The following is a 25,247-nucleotide window of genomic DNA, read 5'->3' as shown; positions in this document are numbered from 1 at the left end:
ACCTGTGGGGTGACCATCCCTCTGTTTCTGAAAAATTTCACCCTCCTAAATGTTGCGGAGTCTGTCCAGTTGACTCTCAAGCTGTGCAACTTTCTGCTCGAGGAGTGCAACCTTCATACACTTAATGCATATATATTCACCCAGTCTGAAACCTCAGTCCAGGCAGTTCCATATCATGCATGCCACACACAATGCAACAGACACTGATCCTGCCATACCTATTTATATATTTAACGGAACAGATATTTAACTCAAAGTTTTCTTTAAGTTATTGTTTATAAAATTATTTACTCTCTCTAATTTATTATTTTTACTTGATATGTTTTAAAAGTCTCTTTTCTGTCCTACCCCCTCAAGCTATTATTAGTAAAAACTGTAAATTAAAGTTCAGATGAATAATTACTTAAAAATTACGTAGCTCTTTCTGGCCACTAACGCTCCTCGCTTGTCGGTTAGAGTCATGGAGTCATAGAGTCATAGAGTTATACAGCACGGATAGAGGCCCTTCGGCCCATCGTGTCCGCGCCGGCCATCAGCCCTGTCTACTCTAATCCCATATTCCAGCATTTGGTCCGTAGGTTGTTGGGGTTTTTATTGGTGGGTGAAAGTGGGATGGGTTGGGTTGGAAAATCAATCCAGTGAGGAATTGTTGGGGCTTTTGCTGTGAAAATGATGGCGGCTGAATCATCTCCTAAGTGGTGGTGATACCATATGCAAGTACATGGTCTATGATTCGCCGAGTCACACAGTATCCTAATCAGCAAATCCGAGTGTTTAGGGAAAGATCCCAGCATTCATCCACTCTCTGCAGTCTGCTATGCTAGCACTAAGATTTCCGTTTTTATATCTTACAGAGGTGGATCTACTTCGGCATGTGGAGAAAGATGTTCTTATCCCCAAAATGATGAGGGAGAAGGCTAAGGAATTCTGTTCAGATAAAGTGGAAGGTAATGATTTATCTTTTGGTGTCAGTATTTCTGCAGTAGTGTTAGATGTATGCAGTGTATTCAAACAGTAGTGCTTGTGAAGGAAGGTGTAATACTCATTACATTGCTGTAATTCAACACTACATTATTCAGAAACAACATTAGAAAGTTGTATGACCAAGTTTATAAATGCACACTGTGCTGCGGTACTGAGCCATACAGATTAAGAAGTTCCAGATTCAGTCCCTGGTATGTGATGTGAAGATGCCGGTGATGGACTGGGGTGGACAAATGTAAGGAATCTTACAACACCAGGTTATAGTCCAACAATTTTATTTTAAAATCTCAAGCTTTCGGAGATTATCTCCTTCGTCAGGTGAGTGAGTGAGTGAAAGGTTCTCAAATCACATATCTTATATTAGGCTGGGACACGCTCACACCAATCAAAGGTGTCGTTGGTGTTCAGACAGGTTCGCCATGGAAAACGGTTCTGAATACACAATGGGTCAGATTACAAAGCCAGAGAGAGAAAGAGACCCGAAAGGCAGGGAGAGAGAGAGAGAGAATGTCCAGTTGTATTAAAAACAAATAACTTTTTTTTCCCCCTGCTGGTGGGGTTACGTGTAGCGTGACATGAACCCAAGATCCCGGTTGAGGCCGTCCTCATGGGTGCGGAACTTGGCTATCAATTTCTGCTCGACGATTTTGTGTTGTCGTGTGTCTCGAAGGCCGCCTTGGAGAACGCTTACCCGAAGATCGGTGGCTGAATGTCCTTGACTGCTAAAGTGTTCCCCGACTGGGAGGGAACCCTCCTGTCTGGCGATTGTTGCGTGGTGTCCGTTCATCCGTTGTCGCAGTGTCTGCATGGTCTCGCCAATGTACCATGCTCCGGGGCATCCTTTCCTGCAACGTATGAGGTAGACAACGTTGGCCGAGTCACAGGAGTTTGAACCATGTACCTGGTGGGTGGTGTCCTCTCGTGTGATGGTGGTATCTATGTCGATGATCTGGCATGTCTTGCAGAGGTTGCGGTGGCAGGGTTGTGTGGTGTCGTGGACGCTGTTCTCCTGAAAGCTGGGTAATTTGCTGCGAGCGATGGTCTGTTTGAGGTTGGGTGGCTGTTTGAAGGCGAGTAGTGGAGGCGTGGGGATGGCCTTAGCGAGGTGTTCATCGTCATCGATGACATGTTGAAGGCTACGGAGAACATGGCGTAGTTTCTCCGCTCCGAGGAAGTACTGGACGACGAAGGGTACTCTGGTTGCGACCCGTGTTTGTCTTCTGAAGAGGTCCTTGCGATTCTTCGCTGTGGCCCGTCGGAACTGTCGATCGACAAGTCGAGCGTCATATCCCGTTCTTACGAGGGCGTCTTTCAGCGTCTGTAGGTGTCCATCGCGTTCCTCCTCGTCTGAGCAGATCCTGTGTATTCGTAGGGCCTGTCCATAGGGGATGGCCTCTTTGACGTGGTTGGGGTGGAAGCTGGAAAAGTGGAGCATCGTGAGGTTGTCCGTGGGCTTGCGGTAGAGTGAGGTGCTGAGGTGCCCGTCTTTGATGGAGATTTGTGTGTCCAAGAAAGAAACAGATTCTGAGGAGTAGTCCATGGTGAGTTTGATGGTGGGATGGAACTTGTTGATGTTATCGTGTAGTCTCTTCAGTGATTCTTCGCCGTGGGTCCATAGGAAGAAAATGTCGTCGATGTATCTGGTGTATAGCGTTGGTTGGAGGTCCTGTGCAGTGAAGAAGTCGTGCTCAAACTTGTGCATGAAAATGTTAGCCTATTGGGGTGCGAATTTGGTCTCCATGGCTGTTCCGTGTGTTTGTGCTGTTAGCTGCTCTCAACTGGAGTGGCAGTTGGGATAGTATAGTTCAGTTAACTATCCTGGGCTAGGAGGGGTAAAATCAGCCAGCATTCCCATTCCTGATCACTATCTAGTAACCCCTGATTGAAGTGTACGCACGACTATAAAGCTGCAGTTGCGAAATAGCTCGCGGACCATCACTGTCTTGCACAACTGCAGGGGACTGCTGACATTCATGGAACCGTATATTGGACTGGTAGCAATTTTACAAATGGGTATCCTGCGCATCGTGCACAGTTTTCATTTTCTAGGTAGTCAGGGGGCATGTTCTGTAGAAAATGTAGATCATTAGCATATTAATGCATTTTCCAACATTTTGGATTAGACATTATATAAAGATATATTTAAATATGTTCTATATATACCCCTGCTGGTGGGGGCTAATCTTTCCTATCCCCTTTCAGTCCAGCTCACCCCTCCCACAACTGACCCCATGCGGATGAACAATCACTACCCCTCTCCGCATCTCCCTCCAGAATGTCCATTAACTTGCAAACAAGGCCCCTGCCATCCATAACCTTATTGTAGATGATTGCACTGACATCATGGCCTTGACTGAAACTTGTCTTATGGGTGAGGACATCTTGCCCCTTACTGAACCCTCCTCACCTAGCTATGCCTTCCATCACATGTCCCACCCAAACCACCGCGGTGGCGGTGTGTCCATGATCACCAAATCTCACCTTGGTCTGTCCCAGTACTTCTTTGGTACCTTCTCCTTTGAGCACCTCACTTTGTTCCAGTCCTCTCACCTCTACTTTAAAATGCTCATTCTCTACTGACCACCAAGCCCCACCCCAAGTTTCTCACTGAGATATCCTCACTGCTTTCCATTCTCAGCCGCTGCACCGATCAACTTCCCATTCTCGGTTGTTACAATATCCATTTCAACTCACCTTGCCCACTCTCCTTTGAGTTCGCTAACTGATATTGTAAACAGTTACCTCTCCTCCGCTACTGTCCCCTTCCCGTTAAAATCTGTCGTCATCAGTTCCCTCCTCAAAAAACCAACACTTGTCCCCTCTGACCTTGCAAACTACCTCCTTTTCCTCTCCAAAGTCCTTGAACAAGTTGTTGCCTCTCAAATCTGCCAATCTTTCCCGCAATTCCATGTTTGATCCTCTCCAATTAGGTTTCCGCCCTTGCCGTAGCACTGAAATGACATCCTCTGCGCCTATGACCATAGTGTAGTATCCCTCCTCATCCTTCTTGACCTCTCTGCAGCCTTTGATGTAATTGACCACACCATCCTCTCCTGAAGCCTCTTCCCAGTTGACCAGCTGCGTGGAACTGCCTACGCCTGGTTTCCCTCTTACCTATCCAATCATAGCCAGAGAATCTTCTGCAATGGCTTCTCTTCCTGCCCCGCATCGTTACCTCTGGAGTCCCCAAGGATCTATTCTGGGGCTCCTCCTATTTCTCATCTACATGACATCATCCGAAGACATGGGAGTTAAATTGGATAATCCCCGAAACCGGGCCTAGACGTTGAGATGCAGGCAGCACGTAACATTCCTGCTGCCTGGTCATTTACCTGATATCTGTGAACAGCCAGGCCTAGCTGCACTGTTGAGTGGCTGCTCACCAGCAGCGGGGCCCCGATATCGCGTGAGTGACTAGCATCACGTAAAGGCAGCCTGCGCCTCTTATTTGCAAAATATAAGATACGGTTCCGCACAGAGTCTGAATGGAGATCAGACATCGCACATGTAAAACACAGATGCAAGTCCCGTTCCTATGTTTACAAACTGTTGAGTTATGTTAAAACATTGAATAAAGGTTGCGCACTACTAAATCCCACATTCTCCAATCTGCACACTAGACCTCACCAATCTGCCGATGAATTTGTAACAGGCCTGCAAGAGAGCGTGCACCAAGGTTCTCTGCTGATGCACTAGAGGCCTTGGTGCAAGAGGTGGACAGAAAGAGGGGCATCTTATATCTGCAGGGGAGCAAGAGGCCCTCCAGGCATATGCTCCCAAGGCAGTAGGGGACGAAGTAAGTGCCAGGCACATAGCACCACGAACATGGATGCAGTGCAGGAAGAAATTCAATGATTTGACACGAGGTCAAGGTAAGTGAGGTCAACTGTCAAGTGGTATCTCCTACCAACTGCAGCACTAGCTGCATCCACTGCTCCACGCACTACAACCCCCATCACCCACATACCAACAAACTCTTTCAATCAGTACTCAACTCTTCCAATCAGATACTTGCAAGCCGCACACCCACAACTCACAGGTCACACACTATGACAGCTATTGAATCATGACATCCACATTACCCAAGCATCTTGTAGGACACTCACCGACACATGTCCCGCTTTCTTGCAGGAGAAGTTGGCGCATAACAGGAGGCAGCAAGTGGCAGTGGTTCCATGGAACATGAACCTGCTGTCCTCTCTCAGGATGACAGCATTCCTGTCCTACCCTTGCCACTCTGCCAGTGCCCTTGCTGTTGTCCGTCAGCTAATCAGCCCACTCCCTGTAGAGTATTGAAACTTTATTATAGAAACGTAGGAGGATAGGTACAGGAGTAGGCCATTTAATCCCTCAAGCCTGTTCCACCATTCAGTGAGATCATGATTGATCTGTGATCTAACTCCATATACCCATCTTAGCCACATATCCTTTAATACCTTTGGTTAATAAAAATCTATCAATCTCAGATTTGAAATTTAAAATTTATCTGCATCCCCAGGTCCCTCTGCTCCTCTACCCCATTTAGACTCTTATTATCCAAGCAGTATGTGGTCCCCCTTATTCTTCGTACCAAAATGTAATACCTCACACTTATCTATATTGAAATTCATTTGCCATTCACATGCCAATTCTGCAAGTTTATTAATGACTTCTTGTATTCTGCCATTTGCAGAAGAATGTTCCAAACTTCTACCACCCTTTGCGTGTAGAAGCATTTCCTGACTTTACTCCTGCAAGTCCTGGCTCTAATTTTTAGGCTATGTCCCCTAGTCCTACTATTCAAATATAGGAGACCTCCAAAAACAGGTACAAATGCCAGAAACAATAATCTAGCAACTAACCTGTAACTTCTGCATGATCCCTTTAAATAGCACTGGTGGGGGGTCCTCAGTGCTGTTTACGACCTGTTCAGCTGTGTGAGGTGCGTTGGCTGGAGCGTTGAGTTCCAAAATCACATCTGTCCCTTTAAATCGGTGTTGCACACTGATCTATCGCATATTCTCCCTACTTTACATGCTGCCGGCGTTTGATATCTGCCCGTGCAGAATCGCCTTTACCAAGATGGTGTCCAGCGCACATCATGCTAGAAGTGTCCGTGTACAGTCCGGGCGCCATTTTGGGTCCTTAGGTACGCGGCCAATTTATAGCTCATTATGTCAGGTTCCATATGTACGCTGACGACACCCAGGTCTGCCTCTCTCGATCCCTCCACTGCCTTTGTGTTGTCAGACTGCTTGTCCATAATCCAGTTCTGGATGAGCAGAAATTTCCTCCAATTAAATATTGAGAAGTCCGAAGCCATTGTCTTTGGTCCCTTCCACAAACTCTGTTCCCTCACCACCAATTCCATCCACTTCCCTGGCCACTGTCTCAGGCTAAACCAGACTGTTCTCAACCTCAGCGCCCTCTTTGACCCTGAGCTGAGTTTCTGACCCTATATCCTCTACATTACAAAGACCTTCTACTTCCACCTCTGTAACATCGCCCATCTCCGCTCCTGCCTCATCTTATCTGCTGCTGAAACCCTCATCCATGGTTTTGTTTCCTCCAGACTTACATGGACTGACAGCACAGAATCAGGCCATTTGGCCCAACAGGTCCATGCCATTGTTTATACTCCACATGAGCCTCCTCCTTCCCTACTTCATCTGACCTGATCAGCATATCCTTCTATTCCTTTCTCCCTCATGTGTTTATCAAGCTTCCCCTTAAATGCATCCACGCTAGTCGCCTCAACTACTCCTTGTGGTAGCGAGTTCCACATTCTAGTCACTCTCTGGAGTAAAGAAGTTTCTCCTGAATTCCCAATTGGCTTTATTAGTGACTATCTTTTATTTATAGCCCCTAGTTCTGGTCTCCCCTGCAAGTGAAAACATCTTCTCTACGTCTACCCTATCAAACCCTTTCATAATCCTAAAGACCTCTATTAGGTCACCCCTCAGTCTTCTCTTTTCTAGAGAAAAGACCCTCAGCCTGCTCAGTCTCTCCTGATTGGTATAACCTCTCAGTTCTGGTAACATCCTAGTAAATCTTTATTGCACTTTCTCCAGTGCCTCTATATCCTTTTTATATTAGAAATGACCAATAGACCATTATTGTTCACAGTACTCAAGTGTGGTCTAACCAAGGTTCTATACAAGTTTAACATAATATCTCTGCTTTTGAATTCTATCCCTCTAGAAATGAACCCCAGTGCTTAGTTTGCTTTTTTATGGCCTTATTAACCTGCGTTGCTACTTTTAGTGATTTGTGTTTCTGTACCCCCAGGTCCCTCTGCTCCTCTATCCCATTTAGACTCTTATTATCCAAGCAGTATGTGGCCCCCTTATTCTTCGTACCAAAATGTAATACCTCACACTTATCTATATTGAAATTCACTTGCCATTCACACGCCCATTCTGCAAGTTTATTAATGTCGTCTTGTATTCTGTTGCAGTCCTCCTCGATATTAGCCATACCCCCCAATTTGGTGTCGTCCCCCTATTTGACTACTCAGTGCTCTCCTGGCTGGCCTCACGTCTTCCACCCTCCATAAACTTGAACTGATCCAAAACTCTGCTGCTCGTATCCTAACTCGCACCAAGTCCCGTTCATCCATCACCCCTGTGTTCGCTGACCTACATTGACTTCTTGTCCACCAAAGCCTTGATTTTAAAATTCTCGTCCTCATGTTTAAATCCCTTCGTGTCCCTCCCTATCTCTGTAACCTCTTCCAGCCTTAATAGATCTCAGCATTCTTCCAACTCTGGCCTCTTGTGCATTCCCCACCCCCGTCGCCCCATTATTGGCAGCCTTGCCTTCAGCCGATAGGCCCCAAGCTCTGGAATTCCCTCCCTAAAACCTCCACTTCTTCACTTCTCGCTCCTCCTTTAGGACCCTCCTTAAAACGTACATCTTACCCATCCTGATATCTCCCTATTTGGCTCGGTGTCAAATTTTGTTTGATGACACTCTAATGAAGTGCTTTGGGATGTTTTTCTACGTTAATGGCGCTATATAAATGCAAGTTGTTGTTCATTGATTTTGTAATCTTATGGGAGAATATATCCCACTAAACTTGACAGAATATATAACTATGTAATGGTGAATCATGTATGTTGTAGCAACCCATTAGCAAAATAATATACCATTTTTTTGATTGTTTTTTCTAGTTTCTTGTTATACAATTTTCTTTTTGTGCCTAGAAAATACTGAGAAGGATTTAGTGGTCTGAGATGAGAAGTGCTCTTCTATTTATCTTTATCATTTCTCTTTATCTTTCATGAGATTGTACGTAATTATACAATCATATTGTACTTTTATTAACGTGTACCCTCAAAATAGTGGTCAGTTAAAATTAAAAGTGTATCTATTACCTTACTGAACAATGCTATATAGTTTCATCTGAAAAAAACTCTTAAATGACAACCTTGCCTTCATAGGATGGCTGATATTTGAAAGTGAGATGCACCTCAGTCACCTAGGTTTGATCAATAAGTGGAGAGAGCTCAATTTGTGTACCACTAATTACCGCTAATTATCCATGTAATGAAAAGTTAGGGATTTCTTATCAACCTGCATTAATAATCCTTAAGCTTATAAAGGAAAGAAATTATGTCATGATAATATGGAAAATATGTGAATGAGGATTAAGCATATTATGTAATGAAGACTGTATACAAAATATATAAAATAATGTGGATAAGACATGTTGCACCTGCTCCTGGCACGTGCCGAGAGTACATATTGTGTGATGTGTGCTCCTAGAGTACACCAGGAGCAGGCACAGCAGAAATTTTGCCCCAGGGTAAGTATTTTGAAAATTTGTTGATGAAGGATAAGCATGACATACTGAGCGCTAAATTGGGCAGCGTAGCGCCCATTATTTCGGCACCACGCGGCCTCTTCAATATCCAAGATGACGTCTTGGCTGCGCACGCACATTTCCAGCGTGACGTGCGCTGGACACCATCTTGGTATAGGAGTTAGCACATGCGCAAATACCGAACGCTGGAAGCATGTAAAGTAGGGAGAAAATGCATGCAATCAGTGTGCAACGCTGATCTAAAGTGATCAACACCATTTTGGCACTTAACGCACAGTCTTAAACCCGACCACCTGAACATGTCTGAGAGTGCCTGGAGGACGCCCCCACCAGTGCTATTTAAAGGAACCATGCAGGTGTGACAGGTTAGTTGCTGGATTATTGCTTCTGGCTGCTGGTGGAATAGGAAGTGTTTTTTGATGCTCCCTATACTTATTGAGAGTTCCTAGAGTACATTGGAGAGTGCTTTGGCAGGTACTCCCTTACGGTTTGGAAAGTTACAACCGTTGTTGAACAACATTCCTGGCAACCATGGGTGGTCTGCTAGGGCTCCCGCTGGGCATTGAGCACGACTGGGAGCATGCAGAAAGGCCACGCATAGCAGGTCAAGCTGCGAGGAGATGGAGGACGAGGAGGCACAGGGCACTGAACAGGAGGCCCCATCCAATGAGGGCCCTCCGGGACCAATTGTCTTACCTCAACATGACCGAGGAGGATTGCATCCGACGCCTGAGTTTCACCAAGGAAGCAGTGATCGAGATCTCAACTGGTGCGGCCACAACTGCAGCCTCAGAGCAGGACAAGGATAGCATTGCCTGTGGGTGTGAAGGTCACCATGGCGCTGAATTTCTACAGCACAGGATCATTTCAGGTCTCTGCTGGCGACATGTGCAACGTCTCGCCGTATGCAATGCACTGCTGCGTAAGGGAGGTCACAGATGCACTGTACCAGATAAGGAAAAAGTTCATCACCTTCCCTCTTAACAGAGACAAGCAGAACGAGTGAGCATGGGGATTCGCTTGCATTGCTGGCTTCCCCATGGTGCAGGGTGCCATTGACTGTACGCATATTGCCCCGCGTGCCCCGCATATCAACTCGGCCGTCTTCATCAACCAAAAGGGCTTCCACTCCCTCAACGTGCAGCTGGTGTGCGACCACACTCATCGAATCATGGAGGTCGATGCCCGCTATCCTGGGAGCAGTCGCAATGCCTTCGTTATGTGGCAGTCCAACACGCCAGCTGTCTTTCACCCGCCTCAGCAAGTCAAAGGCTGGCTACTGGACGACAAGGGCTATCCCCTCACACCGTGGCTCATGACTCCGGTCAGGAACCTACACACACGTGCACAGCAGACCTATAACGAGAGCCCTGCTGCCACAAGTAATGTTGTGGAGCACACCATAGGCCTCCTGAAACAATGCTTCTGCTGCCTGGAGGAGCCCTGCAGTACTCTGCTGAATGGGTGGGCAGACTCGTAGTGGTATGCTGCATGCTGCACAACCTTGCCATCAAGAGAGACCAGCTTTTGCCACCAATGATTGGAGAAGACCCTGAGCCAGAAGTGGAGGCTGAGGAGGAAGAGGCTGAGGAGGAGGGGGAGGAGCCGGTGGAGGAAGACGCAAGGGTGCAACAGGGACCACATGCTTTGTCTGCAAGTGCTCTGTGTGCTCGCCTGATCCGTGCCCGCTATCAATAATGTCAACTACATCCCCCAGCTCACCAACAGTCCTACACTCCCCACCTTTCCGCTCCCACAAGACAATCAAATCGCTTACACATTGGTTTCCCAGCTTATGGCACAAATAAAAACCACCACCAAATGCAAATTCAAAGTCACATTTATTGATGAATAAATGAAATTATGGAAACAGAACTATTCACCCTTGTGCATTGCCTTAGTGCCTGTTTTTGTGTGCCTTTATCTTTCCTAGTGCTCCTATGAGGTGTTTCCCCACTGGCTGGAGCATGGGTGGTGGGAGGCTGCTGGCCTTCAATGGAGGAGTGTACGGATGGCCTTGAGGATGGCCTTGAGCAGCTCTGGGCCGAGTGGGCCCGGCTTCAGACTGCACCATCTCAGTATGGGCTGCAGCAGTGTGGCCTGGCTGGCCGATAGGCAACAACAGGAGCACTGGCGGAGTGGCAGGGGTGGGAGCAGGAGTGCTGTCATCCTGGGAGAGGACAGCAGGTCCGACTGCCATGGCGCCACTGCCACTCCCAGGGCAGTGCCTCAGCAATCCTGGTGATCAGCTGGAGAATGGATTGCTGGAGTGCTGTGACTCCCTGGAAGGCCCATTCCACAGTGGTCCCCAGAGCCACGATTGCAGCAGTCTGAGCTTCTATTGCAGCAGTCTGGGAGCAGCAACCATAGCTTGCAGACCTTTGATGACATTGGTTTGTGCTGCAATGGAAGCTGCGACATCGGCCATCAGACGCTGCATTGTGGTGGGTTCCACAGGTGTGCTGATGGAGGTGACCACCCGTTCCATGTTGGAAAGGATGGGCTCCAAGCTCTGCGCCAAGCCCTATGCCAAGTTGGAGCTGGCCTCCTCCATGCCCCTTCTCATTGTGCGCAGACTTTGTGGCAGGCTTTCCAGTGCCCTCAGCATTTGTTGGTGTACGTCCATCAGCCGTCTTCAGAAGCCTGGCCCATTGAAGTCCTCATTTGGCTCCTCTGCATCAGAACTCGTGAGCGACCTCACCCTCTGACGAGCTGGCACCTGTGGTATCCGTTCCCGCCACCCTGGCTCCTGCGCACTTGTGCCTGGTGTCTCACCACGTGCAGATCTCTCCTCTAACCTAGCCTCTAAAGAACGCACAGTGCCAGTCTCTGAGCTGGTGGAAGCAAGTGTCAGATCAAGTGATGGTGTGGCTTCAGTGTCCCCCTCCTCCTCCTCGGACGGTGCTGTCACGAGTTCTTGGGTATCTGCAATGACAAAGGGAAACAGGTTGAGTTGTGGAGCGGGGAGAGGAGCAAGTAAGACGTGCTTGCCGACAGCATCTGCAGCGTGAGTCAGAAAAGATTATGGGAGGAGGGAGATGTGGGAAAGGAGAAGGAGCATTAGATATGCAGAAACCCCTTCATCGGGACCTCCAACGCAGCATGTTGCCACGGCTGCAGCCACGGCCCGCCCAATGATCCGAAGCACTGTGTCCTCTAGCGGGGTGAGGATGTGTAAGCGTGCCCATCCACCCTCAGGTCTCTCCTGCTGTCGGCTGTTATGCGCCACCTTCTCCTGCAAGACAGAGGACAGTGTGTCAGTGAGTATCCTGCAAGGTATGTGGGTGATGTACCTGTCGTGGTTGAATAGCTGCCAGTATGCATGACCTGTGAGTGGTGGTTGTGTGGCCTGCAAGTGTGGTACTATGTACGGGTAAGATGCAGCATGCCAAGTGCAGCATTGCGTATGGATGGGCAGTGTTTGGACGGTGGGTGATGGAGAATGTTATGCATGGAGCAGTTGGTAGGATGTGCCACTTGACACTTGCATTCACTCACCGCAAAAAATCATTGAACTTTTTTTGGCACTGCACCCACATGCGTGGTGCCATGCTCCTGGCATTCACTTCCTGCGACACAGCCTCCCAATGGCTGCGGAGTTGCAGTCTGGAGGGTCTCCTGCCACCCTGCCGCGGTACATGTTGGCCCTTTTTTCGTCTACCCCTTCCGCCAGGGCCTCCAGTGCATCATCGGAGAAGTGTGGGACACTCTCTCTCGCCGGTCCTGCCATCCGGACTCGACGGACCGAATGGCCTCCTTCCATGCTGTAACCTTTTATGATTCTATGATCCTTGCGGCCATCTTTCCCTCCTCCTAGTGAATTGTGCATGTCCCATTTAAAATGTGCCCTGCACCTTTAAGAGGTGCAGGCTGCTCATGATGTGTGCTGACCCCATTTCCGACTTCCTCATTCTCTGTGCAGCCTCTCAGCAGCGCGGGTAGCACTCGCTGCACGGAGATATGGTAAGTAGCAGGCAGCTCGAAATTCACGTGTTGCCTGCTTAGGGGCCATCGGGCGCGGGGTAATACTGCATTACGCCAACCACGCCCGAAAATAGCCCTTATCGAATTTTCTTTTCCCCCTTATGTTTAATCTTGATTCATACTTCAGTATTCAAAAATAAAAAATTGGTATGCTTAGTATACCCATATATACCTTCAATCATATGCTGCCATAATCATAGGTCCACTTTTAATTTTGACCAATTTGGAGGAATGAGCGTGCACCAATTTTGAATGGTACATGTTAATGAAGGTGCTGAAACAGGAGCTCTCAGTACAGGAAATTACTTTTAAGTAATTTATTGCTTTCAGTTAGAGGACATTGTAATATATTTGTGTTGGAGTAAGCCTTGGTTAGCTATTTCTCCAGGAATGTTGTTTATAGTGTATACAAATACCTTCAGTGTCATTATTCTTTGTTGTATATTCAACCCTTCAGGAAGCAATGGGAATTAACTCAGAAAGCAAGCCTGTTAAAATTTGTAGGTTAAATTAGTCAATCCCCACATTGAATGAAGACCCACTTATAATATGTGTTTAGCATGGCAAGATGTGTTTATAATATTTGGGAATGCCTGCATTTATTTTGCTGCATTTGTTGTTCTAAGGTAATAGTAGTCTTATCAGAATCTAGCGGTCTAGAATCCGGAACCCCACAAAATCCAGTTGGACCACTATAATACAAATATAACTTGAGCAAGGGACTGCTGATGTAGCATCCCATAAACTGGTAGTTGTGAAACATTAGCATGTAGTATGTCTGAACTGTGATCTTTTTTGATAGTACTAGCAAATTGCTTACAGTGAGGCAGAGATTATGCTGTAGCAATGGGAAGGGATTATAAAGAAGTTTGTAAGAAATCAGCTCAGAAACAGTGAAGTAGGTGTTTTTTTATAAATTGGTTTCACTTTTGATGGAAAATAGTTATTTAAGGAGAAGTTAGAGGACAAATTTCAAAAGCTTTTCCAGGTAAAGTTTATATTTTTTTAAGCAAAGCAGCTGTCCGTGTATGTGAAAGAAACAAAAAGTGATGGACTGCACTGATTTACATATTACGTATCTCTTGCTACTTTTGGTTTTGAATTATTAATACTCTATTAATTTCAAAAGGCATATTAAGCAGAGTCAGTGGGCTCGATTTTCAAATGAAAGTCCTGGTGCGTTAGGGGCAGGGGGGCAGCGAAAATCAGTAAAATCCTGAGCGGGTAAGGAACCCGGCTCCAACCCGCCGACTTCCGCGTCTCACACAGACGCATCTGTGTGCACGCAGTTCTGGAATCCGGAAGTCCCGCTGGCAATTAAAGCTGTGGGATGATATTTAAAGAAGCAAATGTACCTCATTGTGGTACTTAAGGTACTTTATTTGTTACATAGTAGGTAGTTACAATGATTTTAAACTTATCTGGTGGCTTTCCCACAGCTTCCGATTCACGTCTGGTGAAACCAGGCGTGATGGGCCGGATTAGGCAAAAATAAACAAAATAAATTAAATAAAATAACATTTCACAAAATTAAAAAAATAAATAAACCTACCTTTCAAATGATCTTGCCTGCACCCTTCCCTTCCCCGATGTCTCACACCCCTTCCAACAATATCCGATGTCTCCTCCGATCTTTGTCCCCCCCACCCCCACTCTCTGTTCCAGCGTCCGATGACGTCTCTTCTTTCTTTCTTTCTTTCTTTCTTTCTTTCTTTCTTTCTTTCTTCCGTCCTTCTCTCCCCCCCCCCCCCCCCACCCCCTGCGCCCCCCCCCTTGGCGTTGACAGGCTGGCTGCCGACAGGAGCTGCAATCAGACTGGCTGCTGGGCACGAAACCTGGAAACAAGATTAATGAGCGTCAATTACCTCTCGATCGCGTGGGGAACAGTAAGATTTTATTGTCCGGGTTTGTCGTGCGCTCATTGATCCCCCACTGCCATCCCGCCGCCATTTGAAAATCGAGCTGAGTGTGTCTTTCCTTATTCTGAGTTTTAAAAAAAATTAATTGAGTTGAATTTTGACCGAAAGCCTCTAATAATCACTTGATTATTGCTTGTGATTTGTTGATAGTTAGAATATGTATAAGTTCTAATTACTAATCCATGAAGACAGAGCGAGAGACATACAGATAGACACAGAGATACACTTCAAGGAACCAATCAAAAAGACTAAATTTCTTGTTTCCAGAGATCTCTTAGAAAGTTACAAATCAGTGCTGTTGCTCTCTCCCTCTCCCCTCCTCCCAAGCACGCTCTCACCCTAAGCACTTTATCCCTATTCCCCAGCGAGCTCTCCCTCTCTCCAAGAACTTTCTCCCCCCCAAGTGCTCTCTCTCTCCCTCTGGGTGTGCGTGTTCTCTCTCTTTCCTCTGACCTGTGTGCGTGCTCTCGCTCTCACTCGCCCCCCCGGATGCGCGTGCGCGCGCCCTCACGCTCTCTCTTCATCCCCCCCGCACCCTCCCTCGGGTGCGTGAGCTCTATCTCTCTTCCTTCACCCCCCTCCCCCTGCCAAGGTGTGCCTCTCTCTCTCCCAAGTGCGCACTCTCTCTCCACCCCCCCCCCCCCCCCCCCCCCGAGTGCTCTCTCTCTCTTTCTCTCTCAGCATCCTCCCCCACCCCACCACAAGTGCTTCCGTTCTCATGCTCTCACCCCATCTGCTCCGAGCTTCCAAAGTTTTTTTTACCCTTAATTTGGATATTTCCTCAATCTACGCCTTAGAAAAATGTCAAAATCCTAGTTCTCGTGTTGAATTGATGCAGAAGCTACAATGGGATACAGAGGCTTTTACCAGGAAAGGCAAGTAAAATGACTTTCAAAGGAGGCCTCATTACAGCATTCAGCAGCAATTATTGATATCAAAAGCCTTCAGTTACCAAGGAACATTTAACTCTGGCTGCTGTTGATTTTGATCTAATTTGTTAGCATTAATTAGTTTCTTTGTAACCCAGACACTTGGTGCTCACAGTCATAGATGGGGTGGACTAATTAGGATTGAGGTTAGAGGAGAAAACTAGGTGAAGTGTTCACCGTCACTCTTTTACAGAACCCCAGCTGGTAAAGTCCAAAAAGACCAAATGCTACCCTTTCACACTCTGAGAGTGTCCTAATGAATACATATCTGCAGATTTTAGCCACATTTTAACAAGCTGCCTGTTTTGTAAAGTGATTCTTTTTTTTCTATTTAACCCTGTGTATTCTGTTATTTTTTTTTAAAGGAAAGACTCTAACCTTGGTTATATGATTTTCTCTCTTTTAGATGACATGAAAAATAATTGTACCTTAATACAATTATTGGACAAAAGCACCTGCTACCTTTTGTGCAGAAAATTAAATGGTAATGTTCAAATGGGCGGCATAATGGTGCAATGCATTAGAACACTGACATGCTGTGCTTTGGAGTGGTAGGACATTCATGCCCTCAATTCCTCACATGGGTGGATTTTCATTCTTAAATGCGTTGCAGTGAAATGGTGCCAAGCAGGTGCCCTTCCACAGAGAAGGAGACCCACTCTCCTGGATCTTCTAGTAGCTGGCTATAGAGCGTCATTGTCAGAGGCCTGAGAGTAGATCTCCTATCTGATCTCATGGCTATGGCAAATGCATGAAACAGGGAGACTATGGGATTGGAATGGGTTGGGCAGGGGGCACAAAGTAAACTTAAAAAGAATGTATAGATTTTAAAAGGGACTCCCAATTTGCATGTTAGCATAATTGTGTTTTTGGAATTCTTGATTTTTCTAATAGAGGTTTGCCTTAATTTTCTCATTCAATTGAGTGCTGTCAGTGTGAAAGTGTAAGGGCTCATGAATTGGCTATACATTGAACAAAATTATTTACAGACTATTTCCTCAATGTAACAAAAGTCATATTGCAATAAAATAATAGATGGTTGAGCTCACTAGAAATCATTTATTTTTGTAGATAGCATTTTTTCTCTCTTTTTTTCCTATGATTCAACATATTAAACTCCTGTTCATTTATGTGTTAGGGGAATAGGAGGGATAGAGAAAAGAAGCACAAACTTCTCCACAACTACTATTGATGTTACTCTATTACTACTGATCTGCCACGATTCATGCAGGGCCAGCAAGCTGCTTCTCAGAAATGCATCTAGCAGCCTGAAACTGCTAAATATCCATGTTTAAGCTAGTATGTCCAAGTGACCAGATATTCCTGCACTTAAACCTGTGATACCTTGTTTGGGTTTGCAGTGAAACATTACCTAGAGTCACTTACTGTAATGAGAAAGAATACCTTAAAAGTTGGGGAAAGGTAGTCTGAAATGTATTCTTATTTTTGCACTCAGTCGCTCCAACCAATCCATTGATTTGGCTATCGGAGTAGTGAGTTTGTTTTATGCTTGACTATCAAGAGGGAGTAGTAGATGACTTTCAATCTTTTGATTAGGCATTTTACAATCTTTCGGACTCAACATAGATTTCAATAATAAAAACAGAACATGCTGAAAATACTCAGCATGTCAGGCAGCATCTGTGGAGAGAGAAACAGAGTTAATGTTTCAGGTCGATCACCCTTCCTCAGAACTGGAAGAAGTTGAAGATTAAACCTTCACCACATGGACTGCAGGCTGTCCTGGTGGAGGATCGAGGTGTGGAGGGACTGGACCTCCATGGTGAAAAGGAGATGGTTAGGGCCGGGGGCCGGGGAACTGGAAACTTTAAAAGTGACGGGGGGCATCGGAAGAGTTGCGGATGTAGGTTGGAAGAAACTGGACAAGGGGAGAAAAACTAGTCAAGATAGGAAGAAATAAGTTCCATGGAGCAAGAACAGGCTGAAACATGGGTCTCCCAGGGCAATCCTGTTTGTCGATCTTGGGAAGGAGGTAGACGCGGACTGTGCAGGGTTGGGGGACTATGAGGTTGGAAGCCGTGGGGGGAAGATCTCCACAGAAGATGAGGTCAGTGACGGTCTGGGAAACTATGGCTTGATGTTCAGCGGTGGGGTCATGGTCCAGGGGGAGTTAGGAGGAGGTGTCGGAGAGTTGGCGTTCAGCACCCGCAAGGTAGAGGTCTGTTCGCCACACAACAACAGCACCGCCCTCGTCAGCAGGTTTAATAACAATGTCAGGGTTGGACCTGAGAGAACGGAGTGCTGCGAGTTCAGAGCGAAGTAGGTTAGAGTGAGTGAGGGGAGTAGAGAAATTGAGATGGTTGTGTCACGCCAGCAGTTTGCCATGAAAAGATCGAGAGGGTAAGGGGCCAGAGGGAGGGGTCCAGGTGGAACGAGAATTCTGAAGACGGGAGAAAGTGCCTGCTGCGTGTGGGGAAGACTCCTGGCCAAAGAAGTGGGCATGGAAGCGAAGGCGACAGAAGACGAGCTCAGCATCGTGTGGAGCTTGAAATTCATTGAGGTGGGGTTGTAAGGGGATGAAGCTGAGGTCTTTGCTGAGGACTGATCGTTCAGGGTCAGAGAGGGGAAGGTCAGAGGGGATAGTGAAAACACGACAAAGGGTGAGATTGGAGGGAGGGATGGGGTCAGAGGAAAGTGATGGGGAAGAAGGATCAGGAGGAGTGTTGGTTCCTAAGAGTTGTTGAAGCTTGCGGTCCTTGACACCTGAAAGGAGGAAAAAAAGTTTTTTGTTAAACCGCTGGGTGAGGCGAAGGCTGAAATAGAACTGCGGAACAGAACAGCTCTGAAATAGAGTGAGTCGGTGCTGCTGGACAGAGAGGTCGACAGCGTGCATGTGGCGGCGTATGGCGTTGAATGTGGATCCCAGGAAGCGGCAAGAGCAGTGGTTCGAGGAACACTGAATGTGACGGAGATATCTGTAATCACGGGTGGATCCGAAATATGAAGGGTGGAATTTAAGTTGGAATTCACGTGGAATAAGTCGGAGCTGGAGACAGTTGCTAAGCAAAGAGATGTGGCTATGAAAGCGAGTTTTAGAAGTTTTAAAACCTCTTGGGCTCTCCTGGATAGAAAGGTTTTCCCGCTCTCTCTATCGTTCTCCCTCTTCCTCCTCCTAGGAGCTTTCCTCTCATTTATCCTAAACAGTAAATACACAGTCCTATACTCTGCCTTACTTCCTCTCTCCCCCAGAACTGTGGAACTCCTTACTTCCCTCAGTCTTTCCTGCTTCAGGCTTTAAAACTCCGTCATGGTGCCGTTTAATAACTAGTGTATCATTTATCCTTTACTGTTTTCAACCTTTAGCGCTGTCCCGTTATATAGATTTTGACACTTCGCCTTGGTTTCTCCATTTAAAAAATACTTTCCTGCAGGTGCCATTGGATGGTGATTAGGAGCAAAATCCTGGCTTTTTTGGGAATCCGTGGTCCAAGGGTAGTGAAATTAATCATAGTAATGCCTTGGCTGAGATCAGCTAACTTGTGCAGACCAGGAATTTAACTAGGAGACCTCTTGTCTGTATGCTCTAAGAGTAATTATATCTTGCAACCAAAGATTCAGTCCTTACAGCTTTAGTCTATCTAAATGGACAACAAGAAATTGGGTACAAGGTTTTGGGAATTGAGAACTTTTTTGTGAGCAATATGGACTTCTGCTGCATTTCAAAACAAATCTTTGTAACACAGCTGCATTCAAACATGAATTAAACATTAAAATTGCCAATTACTGATATACATTTCTTTGATAAGGTACCGCAGGCCTTCAATAAGGTACCGCATTGTAGACTCATGACTAAGGTCAGAGCAAGTGGAGTCAGGACAGGTAGCAGAATGGATAGCAAGCTGGCTACAAAACAGAAAACAGAGAGTAGGGGTAAAGGGTAGCTACTCAGACTGGAAAAAGGTGGGAAGTAGTACTGTTTTTCACAATTTACATTAATGATTTGGACTTGGGAATCGGAAGTACAATTTTCAAAATTTACAGCCTACACCAAATTGGGGGGTGTAGTTAATACAAAGGAAGAATGCGACAAAATACAAGAAGATATTAATAAACTTGGAGAATGGGTGTCTAAATGGCAAATTAATCTCAATATAGATAAGTGTGAGGTGGTGCATTTTGGTAAGAAGAATAAGGAGGCCACATACTCCTTGGATGATAAGAGTCTAAATGGGGTAGAGGAGCAGAGGGATCTCGGGGTACAGATACACAAATCACTAAAAGTAGTGACACAGGTTAATAAAGCCATAAAAAGGCAAACAATGCTCATTTCTAGAGGGGTAGAATTGATTAGACCACACTTGGAGTACTGTGCACAGTTCTGATCTCCATATTATAAAAAGGATATAGAGGCATTGGAGAAGATGCAATAAAAAGATTCACAAGGATGATACCAGAACTGAGAGGTTAGACTTATCAGGAAAGGCTGAACAGGTTGGGGCTCTTTTCTCTAGAAAAGAGAAGGCTGAGCGGTGACCTGATAGAGGTCTTTAAGATTATGAAAGGGTTTGATAGGATAGAGGTAGAGAAAATGTTTCCAGCTGTGTGGTAGTCCAAAACTAGGGGCCATAAATATAAGATAGTCACTAATGTGGAACGTGCTATCACAAGGAGTAGTTAAGGTAGTTCTGTGCTGTAGACTCGATGTAACTCCATTTAAGAACTTATGTTGTATGCCACAACTTCCTCCTGCGCTCTGTGTGTTTACACAATATATCTACAAATATACAAATGTGCCCTGCATAGCATCATACCTACTCAGCTCTGTCTCTGCAGGTCCATCAGTATCTGTAAAGAGAAACAACAGGTTAATGTTTTGGATGTAGACCTTTTGTCATTGGCAAGGCTGCATACTGGTTTTCAGTTTACACAAAAAGAATGGATAGAATTGGAGTATGCAATCCCCTAAACATTACTTAAAAATTCCATTTATTAAAAGTGGAATTTGACTTATTTAGTTAGATCAGCAGCTCTGATTGGTCCATCAAAAGCAAAATACTGTGGATGCTGGAAATCTGAAATAAAAACTGAATTCTGGAGAAGCTCAGCAAATCAGGCAGCATCTGTGGAGAAAAAAAGTCAATATTTCAGGTCGAACTGAATGATGTTAAGAGTTAAAGTTTTTAAGCAAATACAGAGCCAGGGAAAGGGAGGGGAAGAAAGAACAAAAAGGAAGGTCTGTGATAGGGTAGAGGGCACGAGTGATTAAATGACAAAAGGGATGATGGTGCAAGGCAAGGAAGGTGGTATTAGGACAGGTTAAGAAACAAAAGATTGGTCAGGAGTAGCTGTAAATGGCAGTAGCAGAACCATTACCAGCACTAGCTAATCGTTGGTAACTGTTTGCTTCAGTGTACTTGTGCTGCAGTAAGGTCAGAAGTGTGTTTGCAGCTGTTGTGTTTTTCTACTATTGTTAAAGTATTAATCTCTGGAAACATCAAAACTATCCACAAGAAGTTTTTGATAAAGTTCTTGGTTTGAAGAAGGATAGTTTTTTGTTTTTACTGAGTAGCTGATTCTGAGATATGTGCTGTCTGCAGAAAGGCCTTTGTTTTCTATTTTTAGAATTTCTATATTTGATAAGTAGGAGAACTAAATCTGGGTAATGTCAATTTTCTTAAATGATTTTGAACCAGGTGATTGGCAGACCATAATAGAGTTTAATTGAGAGCAGTGCATTATAGAAGGTGATCATTTTTTTATTTTCTGATTTGTAATTTCTCAGATAGAACGAGCGTGATACTATGCCACACACTTGATTCTGTTCTCCAGAAGACTGGTGGTAATCTTTGAATAACAAGAGAAACACTGAATATGTTGTCAGTCTTTAATGCGTTAACCAAGTCCATTGAGATGGATGTGTGGCTGTGTGTGTAGGGTATTGTTTATTGTAATGTTGATACAACAGTCTGCAAGGTATCAAATACCAACTTAACAGGAAGGTGGTACCATTTTTATGAAGTATGAGAATTTAGCATTTGAGATGTTAATTTCATTAACATGTACAATATTTAGTTGCTGACGATCAGACTCATCACAGTCCTAGAAGTAAAAATTGGGAAACTGAAGAACACAAACAGCTGAAACTCAGTTGCCCCCTAGAGGCTCAGATGTGCAATAACATTTGCTGTGCTAAAGTTTAGATGTAGATATAGGGCTATAAATTGGGCCGCGTAGCACCCATTTTTGTAGGCACTATGTGGCCACCTAAGGACCCAAAATGTCATCCTGAATGTGCGAACACGTTTCTAGCGCCAGGCGCCATCTTGGTAATTGTGTTTGCGCATGCGCAGGTAACGAATGCCGGCACTATGTACTGTAGGGAGAATATGCGGTAGATCACTGTGCAACGCTGGTTTGAAGGGACAGATGTGATTTTGAAACTCAACACTCCAGCCAACACACTGTCTTAACCATGCACAGCTGACTAGGTCGTAGACGGCCTGGAAGACCCCACCACCAGTTCTATTTAAAGGGATCATGCAGGTTAGTTGCTGGATTATTGCTTCTGGCTGCTGGTACAATTGTACGTGTTTGTTGAAGCTTCCTATACTTGGAGAAAGTTGCAAGGTTTCTGCCACCCGAGGGTGGCCTGCTAGGGCTCCCGCTGGGCATTGAACATGACTGGGAGCATGCAGCGAGGCCACGCAGAGCAGGTCAAGCTGCGAAGAGAGGGAGGAGGTGCAAGGCACTGAGCAGGAAGCCATATCCAATGAGGGCCTTCAGGGACCAATCCTCCTACCTCAATCTGAGCGAAGATCAGTGCATCTGACGGCTGCGGTTCACGAAAGAGGTTGAGACGGAGATATATCAACTGCAGCCTCAGCGGGGCAAGGACAGCCTTGCCTGTGGCTGTGAAGGTAACCGTGGCGCTGAACTTTTACGGCTCTGGATCCTTCCAGACTACTGCTGGCGATATGTGCAACATCTCGCAGTTTGCAGTGCACTGCTGCATAAGGGAGGTCACTGAGGCACTGTACGAGCTGCGCAACAGATTCATAATGTTCCCTCTTGACAAAGAGAAGCAGAACAAGTGAGCACAAGGGTTTGCTCACATTGCGTGGTGCAGGGTGCCATTGATTGCACGCATATAGCCAGATGCGTGCAGTCAAAATCCTGGAACTCCCTACCTAACGGCACTGTGGCAGAACCTTCACCACACAGACTGCAGCAGGTCAAGAAGGCGGCTCACCACCACCTTCTCAAGGGCACTTAGGGATGGGCAATAAATGCTGGCCTTGCCAGCGACGCCCACATCCCATGAACCAATTAAAAATACGTGCTCCCCATCTCAACTCTGCTACCTACATGAACAGAAAGGGGTTCCACTCCCTCCGTGTGCAGCTGGTGTACGACCATGCAGCTCATCCTGCAGATCAATACCCACCACCCTGACAGCAGTCATGACGCCTTCATTCTGTGGCAGTCCAACGTCCCACCTATCTTTCAATTGGCGCGGCAAGTCAAAGACAGGCTGCTGGGCGACAAGGGCTAGGCCCTTGTGATGTGGCTCATGACTCCAGTCAGGAATGCACGCTCACGTGCAGAGCAGGCCTACGATGAGAGTCATTCGGCCACACGAAACGTCTTTGAGTACACCATAGGCATCCTAAAGCAACGCTTCCACTGCCTGGACCGTTCTGGAGGAGCCCTGTAATACTCAGCTGAGCAGGTGAGAAGACTCGTCGTTTTATGCTGTAAGCTGCAGAACCTTGCCCTTATGGGAGGACTGCTCATATGGGAGGACAGCCCTCGCCACTGCCTATCTGGCAAGACCCTGATTCAGAGCAGAGGAAGAGGCGACGGAAGAGGAAGTGGAGGAAGAGGCAAGGAGGCAACAAGGTGCACAAGCCCTGTCTGCCAGGGCTCTGCATGCTCACCTTTTCATGAGCGATATCAGTAACCTCAACGACACTTCCCAAGTCACCAACCGTCCCACACTCCTCACCTTTCCTCTCCCACATGACCATCAAATCGTCATCCTTATGATTACACGTTGCTTCCTCCTGCGGCTCATCGCATAAATAAAAACCACCAACTGCGACGTCAAATACAAATTTATAAACTAACACATTAAATCATGTATACAACATTACACTATTCATCCTTGTACATTCCCTTAGTGCCTGTCATTCGTGTGCCTTTTCCTTTCCTAGTGCTCCTACGAGGTGCATCCCCAGTGGCTGGAGCATGGGTGGTGGAAGGCTGCTGACCTTCAATTGAGAAGCGTGCAGATGGCCATGGAAGACGACTTCGAGCAGCTCTGGGCCGGGAGGGCCTGGCTTCAGACTGCACCATCTCGGCATGGACTGCAACAGTCTGGCCTGGTTGGTTGACAGGCAACAGCAAGGGCACTGGCGGAGTGGCAGGGGTGGGAGCAGGAATGCTGTCATCCTGACCAAGGACTGCAGGTTCGATTGCCATGGCGCCACTGCCACTCTCACAAGGCGGCGCCTCAGCAATTCTGGTGATTGGCTGGAGAACAGATTGCTGGACTGCTGTGACATCCTGGAAGCCCTGTAGTTCCCAGATCCATGATGGCAGCAGTCTGAGCCTGTAACACAGCAGTCTGAGCTCCAAATGAAGCATGCAGACCTTTGATGACACCAGTTTGTGCTGCAATGAAAGCCCAACATCAGATATCAGATCCTGTATCATGGTGGGTTCCACAGGTGTGCTGATGGAGCTGACCACCTCTTCTGTGTTGGAAAGGATGGGCTCCAAGCTCTGTGCAAAGCCCTGTGCCAAGTTGAAGCTGGACTCCTCCATGCCCCTTGACATTGTGTACAGGCTTTCCAGTGCCCCAAGCATTTGGTTGAGTATGCCCATCAGCCGCCTTCTGTAGCCTGGCCCATCGAAGTAGTTATCTGACTCTTTGGCAGCAGAACTAGTGTGCAACGTCTCCCTCCGGCGAGCTGGCACCTGTGGTATCCATTCCCTCCACCCCGGCTCCTACGCACTTGTGCCTGGTGTCTCACCACATGCAGATCCCTCCTCTAAACTAGCCTCTACAGCTACACGCAGTGTCAGTATCTGAGCTGGTGGATGCAAGTGTTAGATCAAGTGACAGTGCGGTTTCATTATCACTGTCTTCCTCCTCCTCTACCTCGAACGGTGCCAGCTCCAGTTCTTGGGTATCTGCAATGACAAAGGGAGATGGGTTGAGTTGTGGAGCGGGGAGAGGAGAAAGTAAGACGTGCGTGCCGACACCATCTGCAACATGTGAGTCAGAAAAGATTGTGGAATGAGGGAGATGTGGGAAATGAGAAGGAGGATTAGGTACGCAGAGACCCTCATCATCAATACCTCCAGCGCCACCAGTGGCCACGGCCGCAGCAACGGCCCGCCCAATGATCTCCAGTATTATCTCCTCATGGGGGTAAGGCTATGTAGGCGTGCGTCTTCCGTCCGTTCTTTCTTGCTGCCGGCTGTTATGCTCCACCTTTTCCTGCAAGGCAGAGGGAAGTGTGTTAGTGAGTATCCTGCAAGATGTTTGGGTGATGTGCCTGTCATGGTTCAATAGCTGCCAGTGTGTGTGACCCGTGAGTTGTGGGTGTGTGGTTTGCAAGAGTGGTACTATGTGAGGTTGAGATGCAGCATCCAAAGTGC

General features: G+C 46.5%; 2 protein-coding genes across 2 annotated transcripts in view; one reads left to right on the top strand and one right to left on the bottom strand.

Annotated features, from left to right (window-relative positions):
- The window catches only part of cmc1 (C-x(9)-C motif containing 1), an 89,691-nt gene that overhangs the window by 24,021 nt on the left and 40,423 nt on the right, over positions 1 to 25,247 (top strand). The window contains exon 2 of the mRNA XM_068002766.1: positions 855 to 947. Within this exon, the coding sequence (XP_067858867.1) occupies positions 855 to 947 (93 nt within the window). The remainder of the gene's footprint in view (positions 1 to 854; positions 948 to 25,247) is intronic.
- LOC137340330 (uncharacterized) lies at positions 1,243 to 4,587 on the bottom strand. Its single transcript, XM_068002760.1, has 2 exons — positions 4,317 to 4,587; positions 1,243 to 3,051 (listed from the first exon to the last, which is right to left on the bottom strand). Exon 2 carries the CDS (start codon positions 2,684 to 2,686, stop codon positions 1,544 to 1,546), a length of 1,143 nt encoding a protein of 380 aa, XP_067858861.1. The 5' UTR covers positions 2,687 to 3,051; positions 4,317 to 4,587; the 3' UTR covers positions 1,243 to 1,543.

The sequence above is a fragment of the Heptranchias perlo genome, chromosome 2, assembly GCF_035084215.1.
Source record: "Heptranchias perlo isolate sHepPer1 chromosome 2, sHepPer1.hap1, whole genome shotgun sequence".
Lineage (NCBI taxonomy): Eukaryota > Metazoa > Chordata > Chondrichthyes > Hexanchiformes > Hexanchidae > Heptranchias > Heptranchias perlo.
The sequence above is the reverse complement of the archived record's forward strand: the minus strand, read 5'-3'. Positions and strand labels throughout refer to the sequence as shown.